This window comes from Lissotriton vulgaris, unplaced genomic scaffold, assembly GCF_964263255.1.
Source record: "Lissotriton vulgaris unplaced genomic scaffold, aLisVul1.2 SCAFFOLD_628, whole genome shotgun sequence".
Classification (NCBI taxonomy): domain Eukaryota; kingdom Metazoa; phylum Chordata; class Amphibia; order Caudata; family Salamandridae; genus Lissotriton; species Lissotriton vulgaris.
Genome location: NW_028249533.1, coordinates 543,279 through 570,219, shown reverse-complemented (window position 1 = coordinate 570,219; position 26,941 = coordinate 543,279). Strand labels below are relative to the sequence as shown.

At 48.3% G+C, this 26,941-nt stretch overlaps 1 protein-coding gene across 2 annotated transcripts in view; it reads left to right on the top strand.

The window, feature by feature from the left end:
• LOC147663552 (putative HLA class I histocompatibility antigen, alpha chain H) overlaps positions 1 to 26,941 on the top strand; it is a 366,189-nt gene that overhangs the window by 314,552 nt on the left and 24,696 nt on the right. The window contains exon 6 of one of the 2 annotated variants that reach the window (XM_086950369.1): positions 10,177 to 10,206. The exons of the other annotated variant lie outside the window; for it this stretch is intronic. Coding sequence (XP_086806495.1) covers positions 10,177 to 10,206 — 30 coding nt within the window. The remainder of the gene's footprint in view (positions 1 to 10,176; positions 10,207 to 26,941) is intronic. 2 annotated transcript variants of the gene reach the window in all.

Genomic DNA, 26,941 nt, shown 5'->3' with positions numbered 1-26,941 from the left:
CAGGCACAGCCATCAAATGCACGAGTGGGAGATACATCCATCAGTACTCCAACCGTACTTCCTAAGGTGGGGTCATCCAGAGATAGACCTGTTTGCCACAAAGGAGAACGCAAAATGCCAAAGCTTCGCCGCCAGATTCCCACACCCCCAATCACAGGGCAATGCGATGTGGATGAACTGGTCAGGCAGATTTGCGTACGCTTTTCCCCCAGCACCTCTGATACCGCTGGTGGCACGCAAGCTCAGGCAGCACTCACTGACTCTTATCCTGGTTGCTCCAACGTGGGCTCGCCAACCATGGTACACCACGTTTCTCGAACTGTCCGTGGTACCGCATCAAAGGCTTCATCTCACTCCCAGCCTTCTGACGCAGAGCCATGGCGACATTCAGCACCCAGATCCCCAACAGCTCAACCTAGCGATCTGGCTCCTGAAGTCCTAGAGTTTGGCTACCTTAATCTTCCTCCCGATTGCATGGACATCATCCGGGAGGCAAGGAAGCCCACTACCAGAGCTTGCTATGCGGCTAAATGGAAGAGGTTTGTCATCTACTGTACAAACAACAATATTGACCCGCTAGATGCTTCCATTCAGAACATCATTTGCTATCTTTTCCACCTGTATCAATGCAATCTGGCATACTCTTCCATCCGCATTCACCTGTCTGCTATAGCAGCTTACCTCCAGAATAGACAACACTTGTCACTCTTCAGGGTCCCTGCTATCAAGGCTTTTCTGGAAGGACTCAAACGGGTCATTCCCCCAAGGACCCCACCAGCTCCGGAATGGAACCTCAATGTGGTTCTTACAAGGCTGATGGGTCCTCCTTTTGAGCCACTGCACTCTTGTGAGCTTCAGTTTCTGACTTGGAAGGTCGCGTTCTTAGTGGCAATTACTTCGCTACGGAGGGTGAGCGAATTGCAGGCGCTCACCATCCAAGAACCTTTCTTCCAGGTACATGCTAACAGGGTGGTGCTCCGCACTAACCCTAAATTCTTACCCAAAGTGGTGTCCCAATTCCACTTGAACCAATCGATTGAATTGCCAGTGTTTTTCCAAAACCCAGAGACGCTGGCGGAGCGCATGCTCCACACCCTTGATGTTAAGAGGGCCTTAATGTATTATGTAGACAGGACTAAAGAATTTCGCAAAACAAAGCAACTTTTTGTCGCTTTTGCCACTCACCACAAAGGAAACGCTATATCTAAAGCAGGGATTGCCAGGTGGATAGTGAAGTGCATTCAGGTCTGTTACGCTAAAGCTAAACGCACTCTCACTGTCCCACCGAGGGCCCACTCCACCAGGAAGTTGGGGGCCTCTATGGCTTTCCTAGGTAACATTCCCTTAGAAGATATCTGTAGAGCAGCCACATGGTCTACCACACATACTTTCACTAAACACTACTGTGTAGACGTACATTCCAAACAACAGGCAGCTGTTGGTCAGGCTGTTCTAAAAACGCTTTTTCAGACTGCTGCAGCTGGCACTGGCGGCCGCAAGTGATGGAGGGACTGCTATGTATTCTATGCACAGATATGAATTCAGCAGCCCACATGCCTCGAACTGCAAATGCTACTTACCAGTATGCATCTGTTCTTGGCATGTAGGGCTGCTGACATTCATATCGCCCGCCCTCCTCCCCGGCGCCTGTAGCAGCTGCAGGATTCATTTATTTACATGCATATGCTCATAGCATGGTCATCACTCACATTCTTCACTCCATCTCTGCCAATGGCTAAAAACAATCTGGGGATGGAGGCGATGCCCATGCGCACTGTAGTCCAGGGGAGGAGCCACCTATCTCGTGATACTTCGAAGACTCTTCCAGGACAACAATGTGCAATCATCCGGACCCAACACTAGGTGGCGATCTATGCACAGATATGAATGTCAGCAGCCCTACATGCCAAGAACAGATGCATACTGGTAAGTAGCATTTGCATTATTTTTTGGAGGCAATATCCAATCTTACAATATAAACAGTATAACTTGACACAAGCCTGTGCCGTACAAAACAGAAGGAAAAAAAAGGATAGCGTAAAAGTGAAAGGGGTGTCTTTCAGGCAAAGAAAAAGGAGCAAGGACAGGGTACTGTAAAGAGTTACAAATTAATATCAGTATCGCCTGGAGCTGGGTGTACACAATCACAATTGAAAATAATACAAGTGTAACCCCACTCATGGGTGTCGACGTTTCGATCCCTTAGCTCGACTAAATACACGGGATCATCATCAGGACTTTTGTAATAGACAAAAACATGCCTGAATGTAGTCAATAACGCCTCAATGAGGTGAAGAAAATAATCTCTAATGGTTAACGGTCCTTCTCTTCAAAGTATGGCAATGGTGCACGTAGATACACGTGATGGAGAACATTAAAGGGGGTCCGGTAGAAAGTTCCTGCATTTACAGGTACCTCGAGGTCCGTTTTCAACTGCAGAAGGTAGCAGCTCTTAGTTCACTCTGTATGTAAACACGGAGTAGTTTTAACAATGCAGGCAGCGATGGCCGTGCATGTCGGGCGCCAACAATGTGGCGTTAGGGACGCACGTCTGGATGCGGGCGCGTCTCTCGTGGGGCTGCTCGGTCGGTGCCTGATGCTTTGGCTGTGATAGCAGTGCCTTGAGAGAGGGTACAAGGCACTGTGTCCTGCAGTGTGATAGCAGGGCCCTGAGAGGGGGTACAAGGTACTGTGTGCTGTGGTAATAGCAGTGCCCAGAGAGGGTACAAGGTACAGTGCGCAGTGGTGTGATAGTAGGGCCCTGAGAGAGGGTACAAGGTACTGTGTGCTGTGGTGTGATAGCAGTGCCCTGAGAGAGGGTACAAGGTCCTGTGTGCTGTGGTGTGATAGCAGTGCCCTGAGAGAGGGTACAAGGTATTGTGTGCTGTTGCGTGATAGCAGTGCCCTGAGACGGGGTACAAGGTGGTGTGATAGCAGTGCCCTGAGAGGGTACAAGGTACTGTGTGCTGTGGTGTGATAGCTGTACCCTGAGAGAGGGTACAAGTTACTGAGTGTTGTGGTGTGATAGCAGTGCCCTGAGAGAGGGTACAAGGTACTGTGTGCTGTGGTATGATAGCAGTGCCCTTAGAGAGGGTACAAGGTCCTGTGTGCTGTAGTGTGATAGCAGTGCCCTGAGAGAAGGTACAAGGTATTGTGTGCTGTTGCGTGATAGCAGTGCCCTGAGACGGGGTACAAGGTGGTGTGATAGGAGTGCCCTGAGAGGGTACAAGGTACTGTGTGCTGTGGTGTGATAGCTGTACCCTGAGAGAGGGTACAAGTTACTGTGTGCTGTAATGTGATAGCTGTACCCTGAGAGAGGGTACACGTTACTGAGTGTTTTGGTGTGATAGCAGTGCCCTGAGTGAGGGCACAAGGTACTGTGTGCTGTGGTGTGATAGCAGTGCCCTGAGCGAGGGTACACAGTACTGCGTTATGTGGTGTGACAGCAGTGCCCTAAGAAAGGGTACAAGGTACTGAGTGTTGTGGTGTGATAGCAGTGCCCTGAAAGAAGGTACAATGTATTATGTGCTGTGGCCTGATAGCAGTACCCTGAGAGAGGGTACACAGTACTGTGTCCTGTGGTGTGATAGCAGTGACCTGAGAGAGGGTACAATGTATTATGTGCTGTGGTGTGATTGCAGTGTCCTGAGAGGGGGTACATGGTACTGTGTGCTGTAGTGTGATAGCAGTGCCCTGAGAGGGGTAGAAGGTACTGTGTGCTGTGATAGCAGTGCCCTGAGAGAGGGTACAAGGTACTGTGTGCTGTGGTCATAGCAGTGCCCTGAGAGAGGGTTCAAGGTACTGTGTGCTGTGGTCATAGCAGTGCCCTGAGAGAGGGTACAAGGTACTGTGTGCTGTGGTCATAGCAGTGCCCTGAGAGAGGGTTCAAGGTACTGTGTGCTGTGCTGATAGCAGTGCCCTGAGCGAGGCTGTAAAGCACTGAGTATGACGTGGGCTGTGAGGTCATAACAGTGCTTTCAGAGACAATACAAAGCACTGTGTATATTGTGTACTCTGGTGTGATAGCAGTGGCCTCAGAGGTTATAAAGCACTGAGTATACCTAGTGAAGACATCCTTACCTGGAGCCGTGCCCTGGCCTGTGGTGGCCCGTCTACTTCATTCTAGGGACAGAGACACTATCCTGAGCAAAGCAAGCCCAGCAGGTGGACTCCAAGTATAGAGCCACAGTATCCATACTCCAAGACTCTACGGCTTCAATTCAGAAACACGGTACATCATTTGTGGCATTGAAACATCGACTGTGCGAAGCCAATATAAAGTACACCCTACTCTTCATGCAAAAGTTAATATAATAAATGGAAATAAAGCACCCTTTTTTCAGGATTCCTCAGAAGCCATAGAGTGATTGTAGTTAAAACACAGTGTGGAGGGGAGAACAAGTCAACACCAGCCTCACCTTCAAGTAACAAAAAAAGCAAAGACAGACTAGTAGCAGCTCTCTTCTAAAGAAAGTAAAACAATTTCTTCCTGAAAGCAACGTTAGTGCTGCTGTTCAAGCCCTCATTCTCACATCTGGGCGGCAGTAACACCTACTCCATGACCTTCCAGACTCCACACTGGCACCTTTTAAAGCATCCTACATGCTGCAGCACGACTTATCTGGGGCTTGAAGAAATACTCCCTTGGCTCCCCTAGCTGGCCTGCATCAACTTCAAAATCAAATGCATCATTTACGTAGCCACGATGACCAGCACCCCATTTATCTTGCAGACAACCTCTGTAGGAAACTGAGTATTTGTTGCTTTTAGGTGATGCAACTCTGGCTGAAATGTACTGTGTTCCTGCCAGCCAGGTGCCCAGTATGAGTGTTCTTTCCCAAAATTGCACAGTTGCTTCCCCAATTGGTAAAACCTTTAGCATCCTCTGTAAGTCCCTAGTAAATGGTACCCCTGGTACCTAGTCTGAGGTACTAAAGAGGGCCCCTAAGGGTAGCAGCACAAATGGTGCCACCCTGAGGGACCCCTCACCAAGCACATGAAGGGCTGCAATCGCAGGCTGCGTGTCTTGGTGCAGACCAAAGTGAAAACACAACATGTCACACATCCCTGTGTGCCATGTCCCCTATCCCGGCATATAATATTTGTAAGTCACCCCTACAGCACGCCAAACAGCCCTTAGGTAGGGTGCTGAATATTACATGTGAGGGCATACCTGCATGAGCAGATATACCCCTGTGCTGATCAGTCCTATTACTGCCAGTACAAGAGGACAGAGAAGCCATTTTAACACATACCGGGGACTGGTGAAAACAAGCTCCGCCGCTACTGATGGCTTCACTGAAAATCGGGATGTGTGGTATCAAATATCTCATATTGGTAAACCTACACTGATGCCAGTGTTGATTTACCAATACATGCACGCAGGGGGCACCTTACTGGTGCCCCTTGAAAGCCTACCAGCCTCTAGTGCACTTGCTGGCTGGTTTCTGCCAGCCTGGCACTGAGACACTGTTCTGACCTCCTAGCGTGTGAGCCTTTGCTCTCAGGAGACCAAGAACATAATCCTGTCCGAGGAGAGGACCAAAGGTGTCCCCGTCCTCAAGCATTGAAAGGCCTGAGCCCGCTTGCTGGTCCAGTCCACCTGGCTTCCTAGCCGCAGCCTGCAGCCTCTTATTACAGTGACCGGTCCCCATTGCAATGAATTGGGATCCCCACATTTTTGGGCGGGTAAAAAAACGGTTACTTTTAATTGAGGAATGGTGTTACCTTATGACGTGGATAAGGGAGCGTCAACAGTGCCACTTTCCTGGTCTGTGCCTTGTGACAAGACGTGAAATCCTTGCACTGGAGGCAATAGGGGAATCTTGGGGAGCACTGTTTGAGGGGAGATTTGAGGTAACTCGAAAGGTGGCTTGATTAAGCTTGTGGTTTTGAGGATGTAACATGGAGCAGGCTGCCCAGGGGCATAGCAGCGGGAGGGGGTTGTTTCAGATGTGACACCCCCCAAATGAATACATTCTTGGCCAGGTAGTTGGATCAGGGGTCCCTGAGTCGGGTTTGCTATGCCTGTGTCGTTTACAAAGCCACTTAAAATGTTGCTTTGTGTAGCTTTGTAAGAAAAAGTAATGGAACTCATGACATTCCACTGTTTTGAGTTGCGGTAAGTCAGGGAGGCCTTCCATGGATGGTGCATGGGTGTTTCTATCGATCCGCCCATGAATTTTTAAGCACCCATATTTACACAGCTTTTGCGTCTGGGTTGGGACACTTTTTTGAAGGAGCCTCAATGTAAAATCCTTTTTGGTATTTACAGAGTCACACAAATGACGAGTTTCTTGTGTCTTTTAAGAAAAAGTAACAAAACCCAGCACATTGCACTGCCTTATGTTACATTGAGTCAAGTAGGCGTTCCATGGGTGGTACGTAGTTGTTCCTGCGCATCCGCCTATAAATCTATATTTACAAGAAGTTGTAGACATGAGTTTGCTCCACGATGGCTTGCCTGCCCGAGGCTGGCGTAATGAGGAGAATTATGTTTATTTCTCCTCTTTATTTCCTCTTTGCGTGTGAGCCGCATTCTGCAGCATGCATAGAAAGGGGAAAAAGTCGCAAAGGATAATGTTTGTGCAGGAAGGTGCGTAGCGCAGACACCTTTGCACCAGAGCTCAAGGCAGCCCAAAGGATGCAGCGCATGGAGAGAGCAGAACGGCTCCATTTCTGGGACAGTTTACACATGAAGTAGCAAATCCGCACCCATATAAGTACTCCATTACTCCTATAATGGATGCACATTTACTACTGTTTAGAATCTACAAACATTGGCAGTAGTACGCTTGGAAAGTTGCGCCACTCTCGGGTTTCCAGGCATTGAACTGGGAATCAAACACCCAAAAGGTAATGGGACAAGTGTGTGCAAACAGTCTCACCACTGGCAATGTCTCGGGGTAGGAATCCAAACCGCTTTGTTTACCCGCTGCGCCATTCTAGACTAGGGCCTTCTTCAGGATGCAGCAGATGGAGTAAAGGCAGGAGGTCTGGCCTAGAACTTTACTGCCTCGACTCCTCCCACCAAATGTAGAGATGTTCAACAGCTCAGCAGACATCTCTATACATTGGCAGGCACCGCTGTCATGGCCGTTCCTGTCACTGTAGGACGGGTTTCATGGATGGCTCCGTTAATCATGGTGGCTGGCTGTCAAGCTTTTCCAAAATTTTCAGTTTTTTCAAAAACAAACTCACAAAGCTGGAGTTTATTTAAAAAAAATTTAAAAACTTAATAAACCCACACCAGTTTTTTTCCATGATGTGGGATTTTTTTTTTTACTCTCCCTCAGGATATATCTGGCAGTGACGGAGAGTAAAAAAACCCATCTAACCATCCACTCTAAATTGTGTCAGATGCTTACTACCTATGGCACTTAATCCATCGGGCTGTCGATGGAAGTTTTACCCTGACAGAGTGAAATTTACTCCATCAGCGTAAAAACCTGCGGTCCGTCCAACTCTAAATCAGGCGGCAGACCTTGAGTTTGGCGTATTGCTACAGAGTACCCGTCACCAAACTCTAAATCAGCCCCAAAGACCTGCCTAATGCAAATCACTGCCGACCCTTCTCCTCATGAGAACATTGACGCCCCTGCTCCGGAGTCAGCCGCTCTGGACACTGCGCCATACCTCTCCCTTCTGCTCATGTGAACTGTCCAACTACAAAGCACTCTGTGGCCCAGTGCTTTGTAGTTGGAAAATGTGAGCTGTAGACATCTATAGAACGTCTGGTCTCCCCGTGGCAGCATGGCTTTATACCCCATAAAGGAACCACGGATCATACCCCTAGGGTTATAGCATTATTTGACATCATGGCTACGACGGGGGCCGGATGTCTATGATCCTCCTTTACGCCGAAAAGGCTTTCGATCGAGTCTCATGGAAATATCTCTGGGCAGTATTAGAGCACAACAACTTTGGGGTTGGTTTCGTTAAATCCGTCCAAGCATTGTATCAAAATCCAATTGCTAAAATCCAGACTATGGGCCTAGAATCCGGAACGTTTAACATCCTAAGGGGTACGAGACAGGGGTGTCCCTGTTCCCCGATTCTGTTTGCCCTTTACATAAATCCCCTGATCTTGAAGCTATTGGCAAGTGTTACAAAAAGACCTATTACTATCGGCACGCATGAAACTAAGATACTCGCCTATGCCGATGATGTAACATCAAACCCCACTGAGGCAATTGAAAATATAGAGAACATTACCCATTCTTTTGGCACCATGTCTGGATATTCTCTGAACCGTGAAAAAACTGTTGTTATATGCACAAACAATATTATATTTAATGATTCCAGAAGGGCAGCCAACGCAGTTTATCTAGGCGTATCTATTTCTCCGCAGATAGAAAATATTAATAAACTTAATTATGACCCCCTGCTTGATAATATAAAAAAGGACCTTGCGAGGGTCAATAGTCTTCATCTATCAATAATTGGTAGAGTAAATTTTGTCAAAATGAATATCCTCCCTAGGATACTTTATTTGTTTAGGGCAATCCCGATAATTGCTGAGGATAGGATAATAATGGCCCTTAAATCACAAATATCCAAATTCACCTGGGGCTATGGTAAAATAAGGAGATCTATGAAATATCTCTCTCTACCACAGGAAAGACGGGGTTTGGGCCTCCCAAATATAACCTTCTATTTATGGGCCACTCTTCTCCAAGGGATGTCTTCTCTATTGAATATAACTCCAATTAGCAACAATATAATTGGCAATGGAATCCCCACAATTTACGAGCTAGCTGTGGGAAATAAAGCAAAGGGACTCTTGTTGCGGCAGTTGGAGCCCTCTTACTATAAGAAGATCAAGTTCAAAACTATTAATAGCGCCTGGAGGGTATGGAAGAAAGATTCAAAACATATGAATATTCCTAGGATTAATAAATATACACTGCTATGGCATTCTTTTTTGCTCTCTAGGCACGTTAATGACGATATTGCTAAGAGGTGAGAAAGCTTGGGAGTGCTAACAGTGGGTGATTCCGCGGATTCCGAGCCCCGGGTCAGGTTTTCCAACCTTCAAACTAAATTTAACATCTCGGCCTTTGACCTTTTTCAAGTATATCCAAGTAAAATACAATCCTTACAGCAAAACTCTCAGATACTTCACTGTCTAAAATCCCTATATTTGACCATATAGGGAAGAAAACATCAAGGATAGGTACACTATATGAGCTATTAATGGATCAACAACAGGACGACTTGGAGAGAACAGAGTCACTCTGGGCAATTAAATTGGCCAACCCAAATGTCGATATCGATAAGGGTCTTTCGCTCAGTGCTAGGCTGTTCTTAACAGCTGCCCGTAAGGCCCAACTCTATAAGACTGTATACAATCTATAATATACGCCGGCAAAATTGTTCGTGGGGGGGAAAAGAACTGACGATAAGTGTCCCAGGTGTGGTATAGGTTCGGCCCACTTGCTACATATGTTCACTGAATGTTCCAAGCTAACTTCCTTCAAATCAAAAATATCTGAATTCTGGGAAGAGATATTTGGACACAAAGTTTGTACGTCCCCTACCCTCTTTGTTTTGGGATATGACAATACCTTAGGGCACAGTGAAGAAGAAGAAAGATGATTGTTTTGGGTATGGTGGTATACAGGATTATATTGGCTGCCCGATGGAAAGATGCCGACCCTCCTAATTTTCAAATTTGGTTAACCCGTTTCTTGGGGATATTTAATCAAGAAATGGCAATTTATTCAACGAAGGGTAAAAAGTCTAGACAACGGGGTATTCAACTTTGGCAGCCTATTATCACTTGGAAAGATAGGTTTTAAAAAGTATTAGGTATTGGAACTCCCCTGTGAATATGTGAATATCTATTTTTTTTATATATCTCTGTGGTAAAAATGTATGTGTTTTATATGTATCAGCATCTATATCTCTCAATGTTTTAAAATTGAAACATTCTTGTAATTATTCTCTATTTTTATATGCACTTTTGAAGTTGCTAAATAAAAAAAATAAAAAAAGGAAAATGTGAGATGTACACCCCCCTGAATCTCACTGACTAAGCTATGCCCCTGAGCCTTCGCTTCCCTCACCCCTCTCTGCTCCAACCTCCTAATGTAAACATGTGTGATCCCCCAGTCAGAGGACAGGCTGAGTGACCTCTGTGACCTTACAACTCATGAAATGTGTTTTATTTTTCAGGAAAACCTACCTATGCTGCAGCAAAACGAGGTGAGTGACTCTGACTTATTTGTGATGAGTTTTGTGAGTCTTTGAGGGTGATTAAGAGAAGACACTGAATGTTCACATGGTTGTTAAATGACAAAATTAAAGGAACATTGGCAAAGAAACCAGAACATCTTGAGTAAAACCAGGAAGTCTTTCTGTGTCAAACTGTGATCATTGACAGTAAAACATCCATGGGGCGGAGGGGTGGCGCGTACAAGATAAAATGTGGTTTAATAAATGTTCATCATCCTACCTATACCAGAACTTGTTAACGAGGATCACAGAATCTGTGCTTAGACTGAAGCTTGTTTCCGGTCCAGAAAAGGCATGGCTTGGCAGTTCGGGCCGGACTGTTCCCATGTTGCACAGGGTCAGACTGATTTGCATATGGCCATGTCTGAACTGGGTTGGCAGAGTGAGCTAAAGAACGGTCATGGATTAAACCCAGATCTGTTGACTGGGTGTGAGTGTTTGATTGGTTCAGATGCTCCGTCCATCACCACCCCCTTTTGTACCGCTAGATTGTATCACTGACTTCAGGACCGGAGCCGGCCCCTCAGCTGTTACCAGACCGGTGCATGGCCATCCCAAGTCAAAAAGGAAGATCATTCTGGACTCATTCTGAAGTCATCCGATGACTTCAGCCAGGCGATTCCTGCAATTAACTGGAGAAGTCATCCGAAACCATCCTGAAGTATGCCTACAGGGCAGAATATTTAACACCTTGGCTGCTAAGGGAATTCCCCTCCTGTGCTGTTACTTCAGAATCCCCATTGTTCATGACGAGCTCAGCTCGTCATAAGCACAGCTCCAGTGTGACTCATGACGAGCTCGTCATGAGCAGCGAAGGGGTTAAATGAGATGACTCCTCGAGTCATCAGAGGAACGACTCCAGGATTAGTTACCGATGACTTCAGTGGTAAAGATGTGATGATCTTGCACTACTGCAGGATGATTACAGGATTAGGGCGGATTACTCCAGGATGGGTTCCTGATTACTTGCGTTGGAAAACGTGATGATCTTGTACAACTCCAGAAGGATCCCATGATGATTACAGGATTAGAGTGGATTAGTCCAGGATGATCCTTTGAGTATTTCAGGATGAGGCTTTATTATTACAGAATCATCTTGTGATGACTTCAGAATGAGGCTGCATTACTCAAGGATGATCCAAGGATAACTTTAGAATGGGACTGGGACTGTACTAGTCGACTAATTCATGATGGGGATGTATTACCGTAGGATGGGTTCTGGCTGTATTACTGCTAGGCCTGGGCAGTAAATTCCGTTCCGCTTGCGGAATTTGTGGAATTTTGCAAGAAACAAAACCGTGATCCGCAGCTTCGCTGAATTTTTCACTTGTATGCGCTTTCAAAATGCGTGTTCGCGAGATATTTCCCCCCGAGCACGCAAACAGCATTCGCGAACAGGAAAAAAGCATTGTGAATCGGCGGAACAAGCAAATCCGCGTGTTTGCAGAACTTTTGCAAGCTCGCTGAGATTTTGCGTAGAGTGACTATGCAAATTCCGCACACTCCTAATTACTGCATGGCGGTTTCAATATGCAGATGTATTATTCTAGGATGATATTGAGTAGTAATACTTGATTGACATACACAGGATGTCAATAAATACACAGTTGTATTAGTTCGTTAGCAGAAGAAATAATTTTTACAAAAACAAGCGTTGGCAAGGCCAACAGGTCTCGCCTTTTTGACCACGTGGCTTGCAGTGGTCTGCAGTATCGGTTAAAATAAACAAGCATTGGCAAAGCCAAAAGGCCTGGCCTTTGCAAGACCTATTGGCGTTGCCAATATGTTTTAGCCATATTGTACACTGGCATGGCTGTTGTTCAGCATGGCTAAAAGTTAATAGGGTGAAGGAGAGTTTTTTTTTTTTTTTTTTACTCATGGTGATTCCGACAAAAGAAACACTGATTACATTTGCATATGTGTAGCAGTAGGCCATGAAACAAGAACATAATACTTAGTCCAGGACATTACACAGCCATTCAGCCCACAACCCGGGGGTCGGGCAGCATATGCATGGAATAATTCAATCTGTAAAAAAAGGGGGATCTAAGCCCACTTCCTACACCAGAAGCTTGTATTCACCACTTTTACCCTTAAAAAAACCAAGAAAAAGAACAACTCAAACAGACCATAGTTGTTGCCTTCATCCTGCCAATTGCGTCAACGTGCTACAATGCTACAGCAGGGCCTAGTTGTACCCAGCTAGCTTGGGGGAAGCCCCGCATTCCAATCCATATCCCCCGTGTGTGCTCTGTGCCCTATGTAGGCGGCCCGCTCAGTGCGAAGTCGTGTCCCCCTCTACTTCCTCCGTGTCTCTCACCTCAGTCCCCCCCCCGCTGACTCCGCATCCCGTTTGTCTCTGTATTCAAAGAACAATCCCCAAAAGTTCTTGGGACTGCTGCATGGTGGCAATAGTTCACAGAAATTTTCTGACTGCGTACAGCAATACTCCAAACCCCAAAACCACTGCTCTATCTTCGGGAACGGCCCCCTCATCCAACAAATCGCCACCCGCCTTTTCGGCAGGAGCAGCCCTAAATCTACGAGCTTGCGCTGTGCCTTAGGTAACGGCTTTGAATAGCCTAACAGTGCCAAAAGCGGCGAAGGGGAAATGTCGCCCTGTAGGACTCTGTTCATCTCCCGAAACACTTCCTTCCAATAATGCTGTACACTCGGGCATTCCCATGCTAGATGCATAAATCCAGCTTCGGGCGATCTGCATCTCTCACAGTCGGCACTGCCCCGGAGCCCAAACCTATGTAACCTGTCAGGTGTGTGGTAAACCCTGTTCAAATACTTAAAATGTACCAGCCTGTGTCTGCCGTTCAGTGAAACGGTTCTCATGTTTGAACAACAGTAACGCCACATCTCATCCGAAATCTGCGTGTCTAAGTCGCGTTTCCAATATATGCGTGCCTTATTATATCCTGAAGGTCGTTCCGCCATCGTTATTTTATACAAAGTGGATACCATTTTCTTTGGTTCTTCTGTCTTAACCACGTGGGTAAGCTCCCTCAATTCCGGGGGTTCCTGAAGGTCCACCCCTAATTGCTCGCGCCAAGCGTCCCTAACTCTATGGAACTGAAAGTGCTGCAGTATTGTAGGACGTTGCCCCTGCCCTTCTATATCCTTCATTGTTTTCAAGGTGCCATCAATGAACATATCTCCCGCCGTACATATACCAAATGCCTTCATAGCCTCTATGACGCCTTTATCCCTACATGGGGTAAGCCATACCAACCATTCAATGGTGATCTGAGGGGCATATAACAAAACCCCCGCGTGGTACTGCAAGATTGCATGCCAGGTGTGTCTGGGGGCATTCAAAGAATCAAGCAGTCCCGTGCGTCTGTCCACTACATCGAAGGCTACCGCTGGTAATGGGAGCGGGGCTGCAAAGAGCTTAGCCAGTGTAATATATGGCGCGTGTTCCCGATCATGTATCCACTGGTGTAGATGTGCCCCCTGTGCGACTCGATAATATAATTCAAAGTCTGGGGCGCCGAGGCAGCCCAATTATAACGGGAGGACTAGGACTTTCCACTGTACCCTTGCCTGCTTACCGGCCCACGCCAGTTTAATCATCAGTGACGTAAGTCGTGTGAAAAAACATTTAGGAAGAACCATCGGGATGTTTGTAAACAGAAACAGGAACCGGGGTAACACGATCATTTTCATGATCGATATCCTCCCTAGGAGTGACAGAGGCAGCCCAATCCATTTGTCTACATTATCTTCCAATCTGTCTATAGCCCTGCCATAGTTCTCGAGAAACACCGGTGCGGCATCAGTATGCAAGCGAACACCCAAGTACCGCACCGGGTCCGTGGTGCACCGAAGTGGGTATTCCATTTCAAATCCACTAGTGGTCTCTGTAAGAGGAAACGCAAGCGACTTATCCCAGTTCACCTTCAATCCGGAGAGCGCTCCGAACCGCACCACCTCACGCAGCAACAGTGCCAGGTTCGCCTCAGGGTCGCGGACGTACAGCAGTGTATCGTCTGCATATGTTGTGATCACTAGTTCATAGGTGGGGAAATTGAGACCCCGAAGAGCATGATATTCCCGCATAGCACACGCCAGTGGCTCCGCGACAAGAGCATAAAGTGTGGGAGACAGCGGGCAGCCTTGGCGTGTACCCCTTCCAATCCGGATAGGGTCTGTAACTTTACCGCCGATCCTGATGCGAGCCACTGGGTCGTTATACAATACCGAGATCATTTGTACGAAAAGCTGGCCGAGCTCCAGTCTCGTGAGTACCGCCCTCATGAAGTGCCACTCCACTGAGTCAAATGCCTTCTCCATATCTAAAAAAACGGCTATCGCTTTAGAATCCAGCCTAGTGTGTTGAATAGCCCCGAAAACCATCTGTAAGTTGTAGGTAAGGTTTCTGCCTGCAATGAACCCCGCTTGTTCCGGGGCGACTATTGCCGGAGCCAGTAGGGCAAGACGAGTCGCCAGCACCTTCGCATATATTTTCGTGTCAACGTTTAGGAGAGATAGCGGTCTATAAGCACTGCACTCATCTGTCGGTTTATCAGGTTTGGGGATGGCTACGATGAGCGCTTCCCTCATTTAGCTGTGCATCTGTCCAGATTCAATCATATCCGAAAACAGTGTGGAAAGGTGCGGAAGCAACAGCTCCAGATAAGATTTATAAAACTCTACTGTTAGTCCATCAATACCTGGGGCACTGCTGGACCACTTCTCGCTGAGCGCTTCCCGTATCTCGTCAAGTTCAATTGGGTGCATCAGGAACTCCCTTTGTGAGTTCATAAGGAACGGTAGTTGAATATGCTCCAAATAGTCTAATATCTCCCCCTCGCTGCACTGCTCCCTCGAAACATATAGTTCGGAATAGTATTCCTGAAACCGCTCCGCAATCCCTTCCTCCTCCAAAATAAGAGATCCTTCTTTTGACTTAACGGCTGCTATTGTTACTGTCATCTTCTGTTGTTTCACCAGGTTAGCTAAAACCCACCCGGCCTGTCCTGCACCCCGTAAGTGCGTGCTATTGCATACTTCCCCATATGTCTAACCTCTGCTTGTGCTTCCTCCTGATAGTTAACCAACAGTTTCTTAATTTCCTCGTTTATCTCCGCCGCTGCCCCCTCCACAAGTCTCCTCTCACAGTCCGCTAGCTGCCGCTCTAGATTCGCAAGCCGGCCGCGTATCGAGCGAAGTATCCCAGAATGTTTACTCATGGCCACCCCCCGAATATAAACTTTAAAGGCCTCCCAGACAGTCATAAAACTGTCCACTGAGCCAACGTTGAGTTAAAAAAAAGTCTCAATCGCTTCATGCAACTCTTCCCGGAATACCGGGTCAAGGAGTGAATACGGTGGGAATCGCCATGCAAAGGGAGGGGGAATCTTCCTCGGCAGGGACAAACATAAGAAAATAGGGGAGTGATCAGAGAGGGTACGGGGTAATACTTGGCATTTGCTGACACGAGCTAGCATCCTAGTTGTCATGAGCCAATAATCAATGCGCATGTGTATATTATGGAAGGCGGAGTAATGGGTGAACCCACCCTGCCCTGGATGTAGACTGCGCCACACATCCGCTAAGTCCTCACTGATGAGTAATCTGTCTAGTTCCCGTGCTGCTTTCGACGGGCACCTATCTGGGCCACTTGAGCGATCTAAATCAGGGCGTCTAACCATGTTAAAATCTCCACCCCACAGCACAGCACTACAAGGGGTCTCCCGGACCACTTCTGCTAAATGGACATAAAACTCAGGACAATCATAGTTTGGTCCATAGACATTAACCACCAACAACTCCAATCCCTTTCCCAGCAGTCTAGCTACAACATACCTCCCACCTGGGTCCGTTGCCACTGTAGTGAGTGTATATTCTGACTTAGGGTAAACCCATGTAAGCACTCCGCGGGCATGGGACGTAAAGTTTGCAACACTAATCTGCCCCCGTAACCCCCTTGCCTGTAACGTAGAGCTGTTCTGTGACAGGTGTGTCTCTTGAAGTAGAGCTAAGTCAACGTGGTGTCTGGACAAATAATTCAAAACCTTGCGAAGCTTCCTATGGCCGTTTAAACCTCTTACATTCCATGTCAAAGCATTAAGGCTTCCCGTCCCCCTATGTCCAGATCTTACATCAGGCATATCACCCATCGCCAGCTGAAGCAATAATCATCTCACAAGTACATCCCGCAGCCAACAAGCACATTGCGCAAAAGGACCTCCACACATACCATATGGTCATAACACAGAAGCTTCCCCACCCCTCAACCTCCAACACCCCCTCCCACAGCGAACCTCCCCCAAATAGGTCGCGTATCAGTTTGTCTGAAAATCCCTCCCTCCCCCCCCTCCCCAGACCCCAAAAGCAAATAGCAAAACATAACCATCTGTGTGTTGCCACGTGTGGGCAGAGGTGGCCACTGAGGCCAATCAGCAATAGTATAATATGCACTCTATCGTCACCACCCTTCCCAGCCCGCCCGCCGGCATACATATGACCCCCAAACCTTGCCGCCATCTAGAATAAGTACTGCATGCAGCAACTCTCAGTCCTGTTCTTCCAGGCTGCCTCCCGCCGCCTCGTCCAGCAGGTCTCGCTCCGGCGTCTTCTTCCGCTCCTTCGCCCAGTCCTTAATCGCCTTCTGCAGTGTTTTAGGTTCTGTGAAGAAGTGTGTCTGTCCTTTCCGAATTACCTTCAATTTAGCAGGGTACAGCATAGCATAGTCCAACCCCTGCTCACAAAGCTTCCGCTTCATCGGGACAAAGTGCTTCCTCGCTTCCTGGACCCTCGCGGTGAAGTCAGGGTAGAGTGCAATGTCTGACCCCTCATACGTCAGTGACCGCTTTTCCCTGGCTGCTTTCAAGGCTGCATCCCTGTCCCTATAGTTGAGGAACTTAGCAATGATCCGGCGCGGTGGCGCACCCGGTTTTGGGCGAGGGGCCAGCGTCCGGTGCCCGCGTTCAACGACGAACATAGTAGAGAAGACTTCCGCGCCAAGCAAGGAGACCAGCATGCGCTCCACAAACGTCTCTATCCTCCCTGTCTGCGCAGTCTCCGGTAGGCCAAGGATTCGTACATTACAGCAACGCGAGTGTGCTTCTAAGTCCTCCGTCTTATCTTGTAGTATCTGCAGCACCTTACAGAGTTGTTTATGCTCTTTGTCTATGGTTGTTTGCGCCTCTTCGACTTCTGTGATCCTTCTCTCCGACATATCAAGACGCTCGGCGTGCTTGTCCAGGCGTTCAGCCATTCTATCCATTCGATACATAAGAGCACCGATTTTCGCTCCCAAGGAAGTAATCCCGTCGGTCAGTCCTTTCTCCATTGACTTTAGGATACTTTTGAGGTCTTGCTCCGCTGCCGGCGCCGCATCTCCACCGTCCTCCTGCCTCGCACCTTCATCTTGTTGCTTAGATCTCGTATGTGTAAAGGGCAGCTTAGATTGCGCACAGTCCGGCTTCCCCATGGCTCCGGGTATCAGCACTCCAACACGCCACAGATATTGCGGTGCTTCGAATGTAACCAAGGATCGGGAAGTGCGCCAGGGGCCCCAATTCTCACAGGAGCACAGAGGGCCAAGACCACCAACAGGCACCCCCGAGGGAGGCCCCAGGGCCCAGAAGATCCGCACCAGTCAGGAGCGCCTGCAAGCCCCAGGTCCCGCATTCCCTGCTCCACGCACGAGAAGTCAAGGGAGCGTCCCTCCAGATCGCAGCCAACCACTGGCCCCACACTGAGCCTGTAGCAACCTCCTCCCGGTGGGTCCCCAGGGCAAACCGCCGTCCACCCGGGCTTTGCCCACTGCCAATCCGCACCTGCTGGCACACCCGTGGGCTTCAGGGCCCCTCTAGCCACCCTTCGTCACCAAAAGACACAGAGGAGGGGGGGGGGGGGGCGAGAGCAGGGAGAGCAACTCTGCCGCCCTACACCAGTCCGCCCCGCACGCCACCAATCGCCCCGCTCACCAAGCTGCTCCGTGCCCCCAGGTGCTTCCTCAGTGCGCTGCTCGCCGAGCAGCGCCCGCCATCTTCCAGCAGGTCCTTGGTATCAGGGGCACTTCACCACTCCTCGCCGCACATCACAGCTTCAGGCGCCGTGGCAGCCGTGCATTCATCACTTCCGGCTCTTATCCCCGAAGCTGGGTTGGGGGGGTCCGACTGACCCGACCCCTTCGCTCTCCCCCCGCCGCACGTACTGTCACGTCGGCGGGGTAGACACCAGCTCGAGGCCGGTGATGCAGGGCCTACACCAACACCGGACCGTTCAGTCCCAGATCGAACCTGCGGAGCATTGGGCAGCCCTTAGAGCTGGGCACCCGGCGGCCGGACCTCGCACCAGTTTGCGCCGTTGCCGCGTTCAGGATAGACGTCTGGGGGACAAGGATCGTGTAGGATTATTGGCCGGCTTGCCGGAGCCCCGGGATTAGACGGCCATCGTCGATCAGAGCAAGCTCCGCCCCCTGGGTGAAGGAGAGTTACATGTCAAAGTGCAATGTGATGAAGTAGTGTAGATTACAGCGGCAGATTGCAGAGGAGTAGTGTAGAACAGAGTGGCATTGAGTGTTGCGTAGAATATATTGCTGTAGAGTGGAGTGGCATAAAGTGGAGTAGTGTGGGGAAGTGGAATGGCAGAGGGGAGTAAAGTGTTGTAGAATCAAGTGTCAGAGAGGAGTGGTGTGGAATAGAGCAGAGTAGTGTGTTGTAGAATAGAGTGGACTAAAGTGGCATGGAGGGGTTACATAGAGCATTGTTGAGTAGTGTTGAAGAGTGGCATAGCATGGAGTAGTGTTGTAGAGTGGAGTGGCATAGAGTTGGGTAGAGTTTAATGGAGTAGAGCATCACAGAGTGGAGTATCGTAGCTTATGGTGTCGTAAAGTGCAGTAGCTCAGATTGAAGCTGTGTAAAACAAAGTGGTGCTGAGTAGACTGGCGTAGAGTCCACTGGTTAATTAGAGTGGTGTAGAGTGCATTGGCGCAGAGTAGAGTGACGTAGAGTGCAGAGTAGATTGCAGTGGTGTAAAGTAGATTGTTTGAGAGAAGAGTGGCATAGAGTAGAGTGGTGCAGGGTAGATTGCAGTGGCGTGGAGCAGAGTGCAGTGACAGTAGGGTAGAGTGTAATGGTACAGAATAGATTAGAGTGGCATCGAGCAATGCAGATTGCAGTGGTGCAGAGTGCAGTGACTTAAACTGCAGTGGTGCAGAGTATCATGGCATAGAGTTCAGTGGCAGAGAATACAGTCTTGTAGAGCTGAGTGTCAGAGTGCCGCGGTGCAGGGTAAAATAGTGGTGCAGCATAGAGTGATGCAGCTTAGAGTGCAGTTGCATAGAGTTCAGTGGTAGAGAGTGCCGTGTTCCAGAGTAGACTGTCGTACAGTGAAGTAGTATATGGTAGAGTGGTGTAGAACACATTGGCATGGAGTTCAGGGGCCTAGAGTAAGGAGTAGAGGGGCATTGAGAGCAGTGGTAGCAGAGTGGTGGTGTCATAGAGTAGCGGTGTCAAGTGGTGACACAGAGTGGTGTTGTCGAGTGGAGTAGAGAGGCGAAGCGTAGAGTGTTGTGGAAGAGCAGAGAGTAGAGTGAGGTGGAGTGGCATAGAGTTGTAGAGCAAACTTAGTCTACCATCCTTCTGAGACTAAGAGTGCAATAGTAACAACTGTAAGATATAGTACTTAAAAGAAGGAATATAAGAAATAATGTATACTTTGGTGATAGCAGACCTTTAATGCAGGAAAAATCACCATATGGAATCCTAACTTCACTGCAGAATCATTTGCAATGAGAGCAGCGCCCTTGACACTAATAGGACTTTTTGCCACCAAATGTGATTTCAAGGCAAACAGCCTACCTGACTCATAGCTTTATTTTAAGTCTGGCGGTCGCCAGTAGGTAGTTATAGTTAGGACCTAGTTTCCATAGGAAATCCACAACATTCTATTTGGCATAACTTTGGCGCTGGTAGACGAATCTTCGCGAATTTCTTCAAGAAAATGGCCTGCTCCGCTCCGCTCCTTCCCTGAAAGTTTGGGGGTGATTCGTCAAGTGGGGGCCGAGAAAAAAGGGGGGTCCCAAAACGTGTTTTCCCCATACAATTTTCCATAGGGACCTTTAGCCAGGGCTACAGCCCGAACGGCTGAACGGAATTACACCAAATTTGGCAGAGAGGTAGAGTTCGGTTCGCAGATTGTGCTTTTTGTTAAATGGTGTAAATCCGTTCAGTCGTTCCTGAGAAATCAAAAGTAAAATCATAGCAATAGCTAGAGACGAAGTACAGCACGCGTACCAAAATCCGTACAATTACGAGCACGAGCTTCTTGCTGATTGGATGTCAACTGTCTGTCAACACTCCAAACCAGGAAGTGTTGGCAGCCATCCTGTGGCTCGGTAGAAACGAGTCACAAGAAAACAGTACAACAAAGGAAAGGGGGCAGTGTAGAAAGATCCTTCTAGGCCTTCTCAGGGGGTCAAACATGGATCTTTAGGCTCACGCGTATAGGTTAAAAAACCTAAATATATGTTTTATTCTTAATTAGCCTCCGGGGGGCCAAATCTCAGGGGCAATTTTTATCCATAAAGGGGGGGGTTGTAAGGCCCCCCGCAGCCCCTGGGACTGCCACACCCTCAGGGTTTTTTTTTTAAAGTATGTTTTCAGCTCCCCCTCCCCCTGTACACGCCCCGGGGACCACTACCTTCCTGGGGCAGTAATATGTAAAATGACCTTTCAGCACCGGCGACCTGCACCCCCCGGGGCTTTTTAGTGTTGGGAGGGGGTTGCGCGGCCCCCCTCCTGGAGCCCTTGATGGCCATGGGGACCACCGCCCCCCAGGGCCGGCTCCTGCAGTGTCTCGGGTGCCTACTCCCTGGACACTGCTGTTTGCTATGTTAGGGCGTGAGCGTCGCTGTTCCCACTTTACCACAGCAAACCGCTTTCCTATTTGAAAGGGAGATTAAGTTAATCTGGTCTCTCTTTCAAGTAGGAAAGCAGATTGGTTTTCGATAGAGAGAGCAGCATGTAAGCTGCTCTCACTGACAAAGCAATGCTGGCTCTCGAAGGACGCGGGGAGGATCGTGGGAGCATTGGGGCTAAAAAAAACAGGGCCATATTATCAAGCCTGGGCGATAAAATTATCGCCACTTTATCAGCAGGAAACTGCTGATAAAGTGGCCATCGACACGGGCCGTTGGGTCTACCGACGTCGTGCGCCCTACACCCGTTCAAAAGATGCCCGGTATGTCGAGCAAAGTTCCCACATAGCAACCATCACGAGGTTTGCAACCTCTGTCTATCGCCGGAACACGACTAGTCGACCTGCACAGCTTGTGCATCCTTCCGATCGAAGAAAAGAATCCGAGATCGGAGAGCCAGTCGACACGAAATGAGGAGGTCAGCTCCAGCACCGGAAGACATCTTCGATGAACAGGTTCCCCTTGTTCCCGAAGAAGACTCACCTGATCTCCAGATCGTATCAGAGGCAGACAACTACGATGACTCCATTCCATCGGGTCAGCGCGTGAGTACTTCTGCCCCTGCACCACATATTCTGTCCAAACTGAAGGCAAAGGTCAGCACTCCGCCCAAAGGGCCCAGTCGAGACCGAATACCTACTTCGAAAGCCCCGCCTTCCAGCCCGGCTCTGAAGAAAACAACTAAGCCTTCTAATGCCTCGACGCCGAGCAAGCCTCTTCCATCGGCACCGAAAGATAAAGATGCTTCGGCGCCGAAGCCAAAAGACCCTTCGGCACCAAAGCCTAAAATAGTACCGGCACCGAAACATAAAGACGTACCAGTACCGAAACCGGAAGAAGCACCAGCTCCGAAGCCGTCCACTTCTAAACCTTCGGCGCCGAAGAACACAAAGCCTGATTCCGAGGTGCCCAAATCCTCGAACATGCCTACGAAGCCGGAAACTACACCTTCGGCACCGAAAACTATGCCACAGGACGTTATAACACCTCCCAAGGCTAAAGACACACGGCAACCTCCCCTGGTACCGAAAAAATCGACGCCCAAGAAGGTTATAGAGCAGGAGGAACTTTTTCAACCATATCCTCGACAAAACAAGATCTACATCGACCCAAAGCAGGTCATGTAGGTGCTACACCTCACAAGAAGAGACCAGCAGATGCACCACCCACACCTGTGGTTCCTGCCAAGAATAAGGGCTGTGCAACATCTCCTATGCACCCTTCCTCTCCTATAACTTCTCTTCCTTCTTCTACTGTTCCCCCTCACATATCACCTCAAATCTCTCCTGTACATCCCCCATTATCATCACATTCCTCACAGCAGAATGATGATGAATACAATTTGGGTGGCGGGGAGGACAATCAAGAACCTGATTCATTCCATGTAGACGAGGGTATATGGGACTTTCCAAACCCCAAAAATGTGCCTATATGGGACTTTACAAACCCAAATGTGCCTGACATTCCTGAACCGCAGTCATACACATCAAAACCTTCCCCTCCAGAAGATACCATTTGGTTTTGGTCATCTGTTAAACAGAGCTGCTGTTTACCATGTGGTCCCTATGCATTCCTAGAAGATTTTCTCCTAGATACCTTTGAGCAGTCTCAACGGTCTGCTCAAATTCTTCCCATGATAAAGGGGGTCAACAAACACGCTCTAGAGGTTTTTAAAGACCCTGTACGCACTAGGATATTAAACCCTAGAATTGAGAAAAAATATAGACCAGCACCCACAGATCCAGTCTACATTAAAGGCCACCTACCACTAGACTCATTAGTTGTGGCCAATGCTAGAAAGAGGGCGAATTCTCAGACTTCTGGAGAAGCACCCCCAGCTGACAAGGAATCAAAAGTGATTGATGCGTCAGGTAAAAGAATAGATGCACAAGCTACAAACATTCTGTCGTATAGCAAAGATAAAAGCCCTCCTCTCTCGCTACGATAGGGCTCATTATGATCAATTAGAAAAACTACTTGAGCACCTACCAGATCAGTACAAGGATCAAGCAAAAGACCTTATACAGGAAGGCAAGCTAATCTCCAATGCCTCTATAAAATGCCCGCTAGATGCCGCAGACACAGCATCCAGGGCTGTAAATACCAGTGTCATACTTAGGAGACATGCGTGGTTACGCATTTCAGGGTTTACACAGGAAGTGCAAACCGCCATTTTAAACCAACCATTTAACCAGAACCAGTTATTTGGCCCAGAAGTAGACACTACCCTGGAAAAAATGAAGAAAGATACTGACACCGCAAAGTCTATAGGGGCTTTACAGTCTACACCAGCTAGAAACTTCTTTCTTCGCTCCTTCTACAGAGGAGGCTCCAAACAAACTAGAGCAGACACTACAACATCTTTCAAATCACAAACGTCCTCTAACAAGGGATACTTTAGAGGAGGATACAGAGGCAATAATAACAACCGATCCTCTTCCGCCACAAAACAGTGACTTCCCTCTGCTCCCCCCACAGCATTCCACTCCTGTAGGGGGCAGATTAACACCGTTCCTGCCTGTCTGGAATTCCATTACAACAGACAAGGGGGTAAGACAGATTATCCAACATGGCTACTGCCTAGAACTTACAGCAACCCCTCCAACCATCCCTCCCAGGCAGCGTCCAATGTCTACAGACCATCTGACTCTGCTTCAACAGGAGGTTCTATCACTTCTACAAAAAGATGCTATTCAAATAGTCCCTTTAGAAGAACAAGGAACAGGGGTTTACTCGCTGTACTTTCTAATTCCCAAGAAGGACGGAACACTAAGGCCAATTCTAGACCTCAGGCCTCAGGCCACTCAACCATTATATACAATCAGATCATTTTCATATGATCACTCTACAACAAGTGCTTCCACTGCTGCAACAAGGTGACTTCCTTACAATACTAGATTTCAAGGACGCCTACTTCCATATCCCCATACATCCTGCTCACAGAAAGTATCTCAGGTTTGTACTGGAAGAGCAACATTATCGGTTCAAAGTCCTTCCATTCGGAGTGACAACAGCACCATGAGTATTCACAAAGTGCCTAGCAGTGGTAGCAGCACATCTCAGACGACAACAAATACATGTCTTCCCTTATCTAGACTACTGGCTCATAAAAGCCAAGTCATTCATCCAGTGTGTCCAACACACACATCAAACGTCCCCACGGAAACCAGGAAGACGGTCACCCAGGCACTCGTCACCAGCCGACTGGACTACGGAAACACCCTCTACACCGGAACCACAGCCAAACTGCAGAAAAGACTCCAACGCATCCAGAACGCCTCCACACGACTCATCCTGGACATCCCCGACACAGCCACATCTCCGTACACCTGAGAGACCTGCACTGGCTCCCCATCAGCAAGAGAATCACGTTCCGACTCCTCACCCACGCACACAAGGCCCTCCACGACCTGGGCCCCAGCTACCTCAACAACCGCCTGACCTTCTACACTCCCACCCGCCAGCTAAGATCGACCAGCCATGCCCTCGCCACCGTTCCACGCATTCGAAGAGCCACCATGGGAGGAAGATCCTTCTCCTACCTAGCAGCCAAGACCTGGAACTCCCTCCCCATCCACCTCCGTCTGACCCAAGACCACCTCTCCTTCAGAAAGCAACTCAAGACCTGGCTGTTCGAGCAGTAGCGGACCCCTCTGCCCCAGTGCCTTGAGACCTTCCGAGTGAGTAGCGCGCTATACAAATTTCTTGATTGATTGATTGATTGAACGTTCCAAGACTTAGGGTTTACGATAAACTACACCAAGTCGCACCTGCAGCCTTCGCATGTACGTCAGCATCTAGGGGCTACACTAAACATGTCTACAGCCCTAGCGTATCCCAGTCCAGCCAGGATACAAAGCATTCAAGCCTTAGTCAACACTTTCCAACACCAACAGTCCCAGCAAGCCAGGATGTTCATGAGACTAATAGGCATGATGGCATCTTGCATCTTCATAGTACCACACGCAAGATTTCAAATGCGTCTACTAGAAGAGTGCCTAGCACAACAGTGGAACCAAGCTCAAGGTCAGCTCAAAGACCTGGTGTTGGTCGACAGCCGCACGCATCGCTCTCTGCACTGCAACTGTCCCAGCTTGCACAGAACATTTGGAGATGGGCCATTCCTCAAAACATACATCTGTTAGCGGAACACCTTCCAGGAGTTCACAATCAGATAGCAGATCTGTTAAGTCGGCAGTCACAATAGATTCATGAATGGGAACTACATCCGCAAGTTCTTCAACCATTCTTCCAAAGGTGGGGGCACCCACACATAGATCTGTTTGCCACCCACGAAAATCCAAAATGCCCAGCCTTCGCCGCCAGTTTTCCACACCCACTGTCCGAAGGCAATGCGATATGGATGAACGGGTCAGGCAGATTTGCGTACGCTTTTCCGCCTCTCCCACTCATTCCATTAGTAGTGCGCAGGCTCAGACAACAGCCTCTCACATTGATCCTAGTAGCCCCCACATGGGCACGCCAACCGTGGTTCACCACACTTCTAGATCTCTCTCTGGTTCCACATCAAAAGCTTCGGCTCACACCCTCCCTGTTAACACAGAACCATGGAGAAATCAGACACCCAGACCCAAACCAACTGAATTTGGCGATCTGGCTCCTGAAGTCTTAGAGTTTGGTTATCTAAACCCACCACCAGACTGCATGCACATCATTAAAGAGGCCAGGAGACCTACTACCAGAGCGTGTTATGCCGCTAAATGGAAAAGATTTGCCATTTATTGCAACAATAACCAAATTGATCCCCTGGATGCTTCCATCCAGAATATCATTTGCTACCTTTTACATTTACAAAGGTCTAACTTGGCATATTCCTCCATACACCTGCACCTGGCAGCAATTGCAGCCTATTTACAAAACAGGCAACATCTGTCTCTCTTCAGAGTACCTGCAATCAAAGCATTCATGGAAGGATTAAAAAGAATAATCCCACCTAGATTACCACCTTCTCCTGTATGGAACTTGAATCTTGTCATTACAAGACTCATGGGGCCCCGTTTCGAGCCTCTACATAAATGTGAACTGTAATTCCTAACATGGAAAACAGCTTTCCTTGTTGCCATTACTTCTCTCAGAAGAGTAAGTGAGATACAAGCTTTCACTATACAAGAACCATTTTTTCAAATACATCCTAACAAAGTGGTTCTTTGATCTAATCCAAAATTTCTTCCAAAGGTCATCACTCCTTTTCACCTAAATCAATCCGTAGAGTTACCTGTGTTTTTCCAAAACCCAGACTAAGTAGCAGAAAGAGCTTTACACACATTGGATGTTAAGAGGGCTCTCTTATACTATATTGATGGGACTAAATCCTTTCGAAAAACAAAACAACTGTTTGTATCTTTCTCTCCTCCACACAAAGGCAACCCCATCTCCAAAGGTGGTATTGCGAGGTAGATTGTAAAGTGTATACAAATATGCTATATTAAAGCTAAACGTACATTAACAGGTCCTCCTAGAGCGTACTCCACTCGCAAACTTGGAGCCTCTATGGCCTTCTCAGGAAACATACCCCTAGAGGACATATGCAAGGCAGCAACATGGTCTACACCTCACACCTTCACAAAACACTATTGTGTTGACGTGCAAGCCAAGCAGCAAGCTGCAGTAGGACAAGCTGTCTGCAGCTCATATGCCTCAAACGGAAAATGCAAAACAAAACCAATATGCATCTGTTCTTGGCATGTAGAGCTGCAGAGTTGTACACGCCCTACCGCCTCCCCGGGACTTGAATCTGTT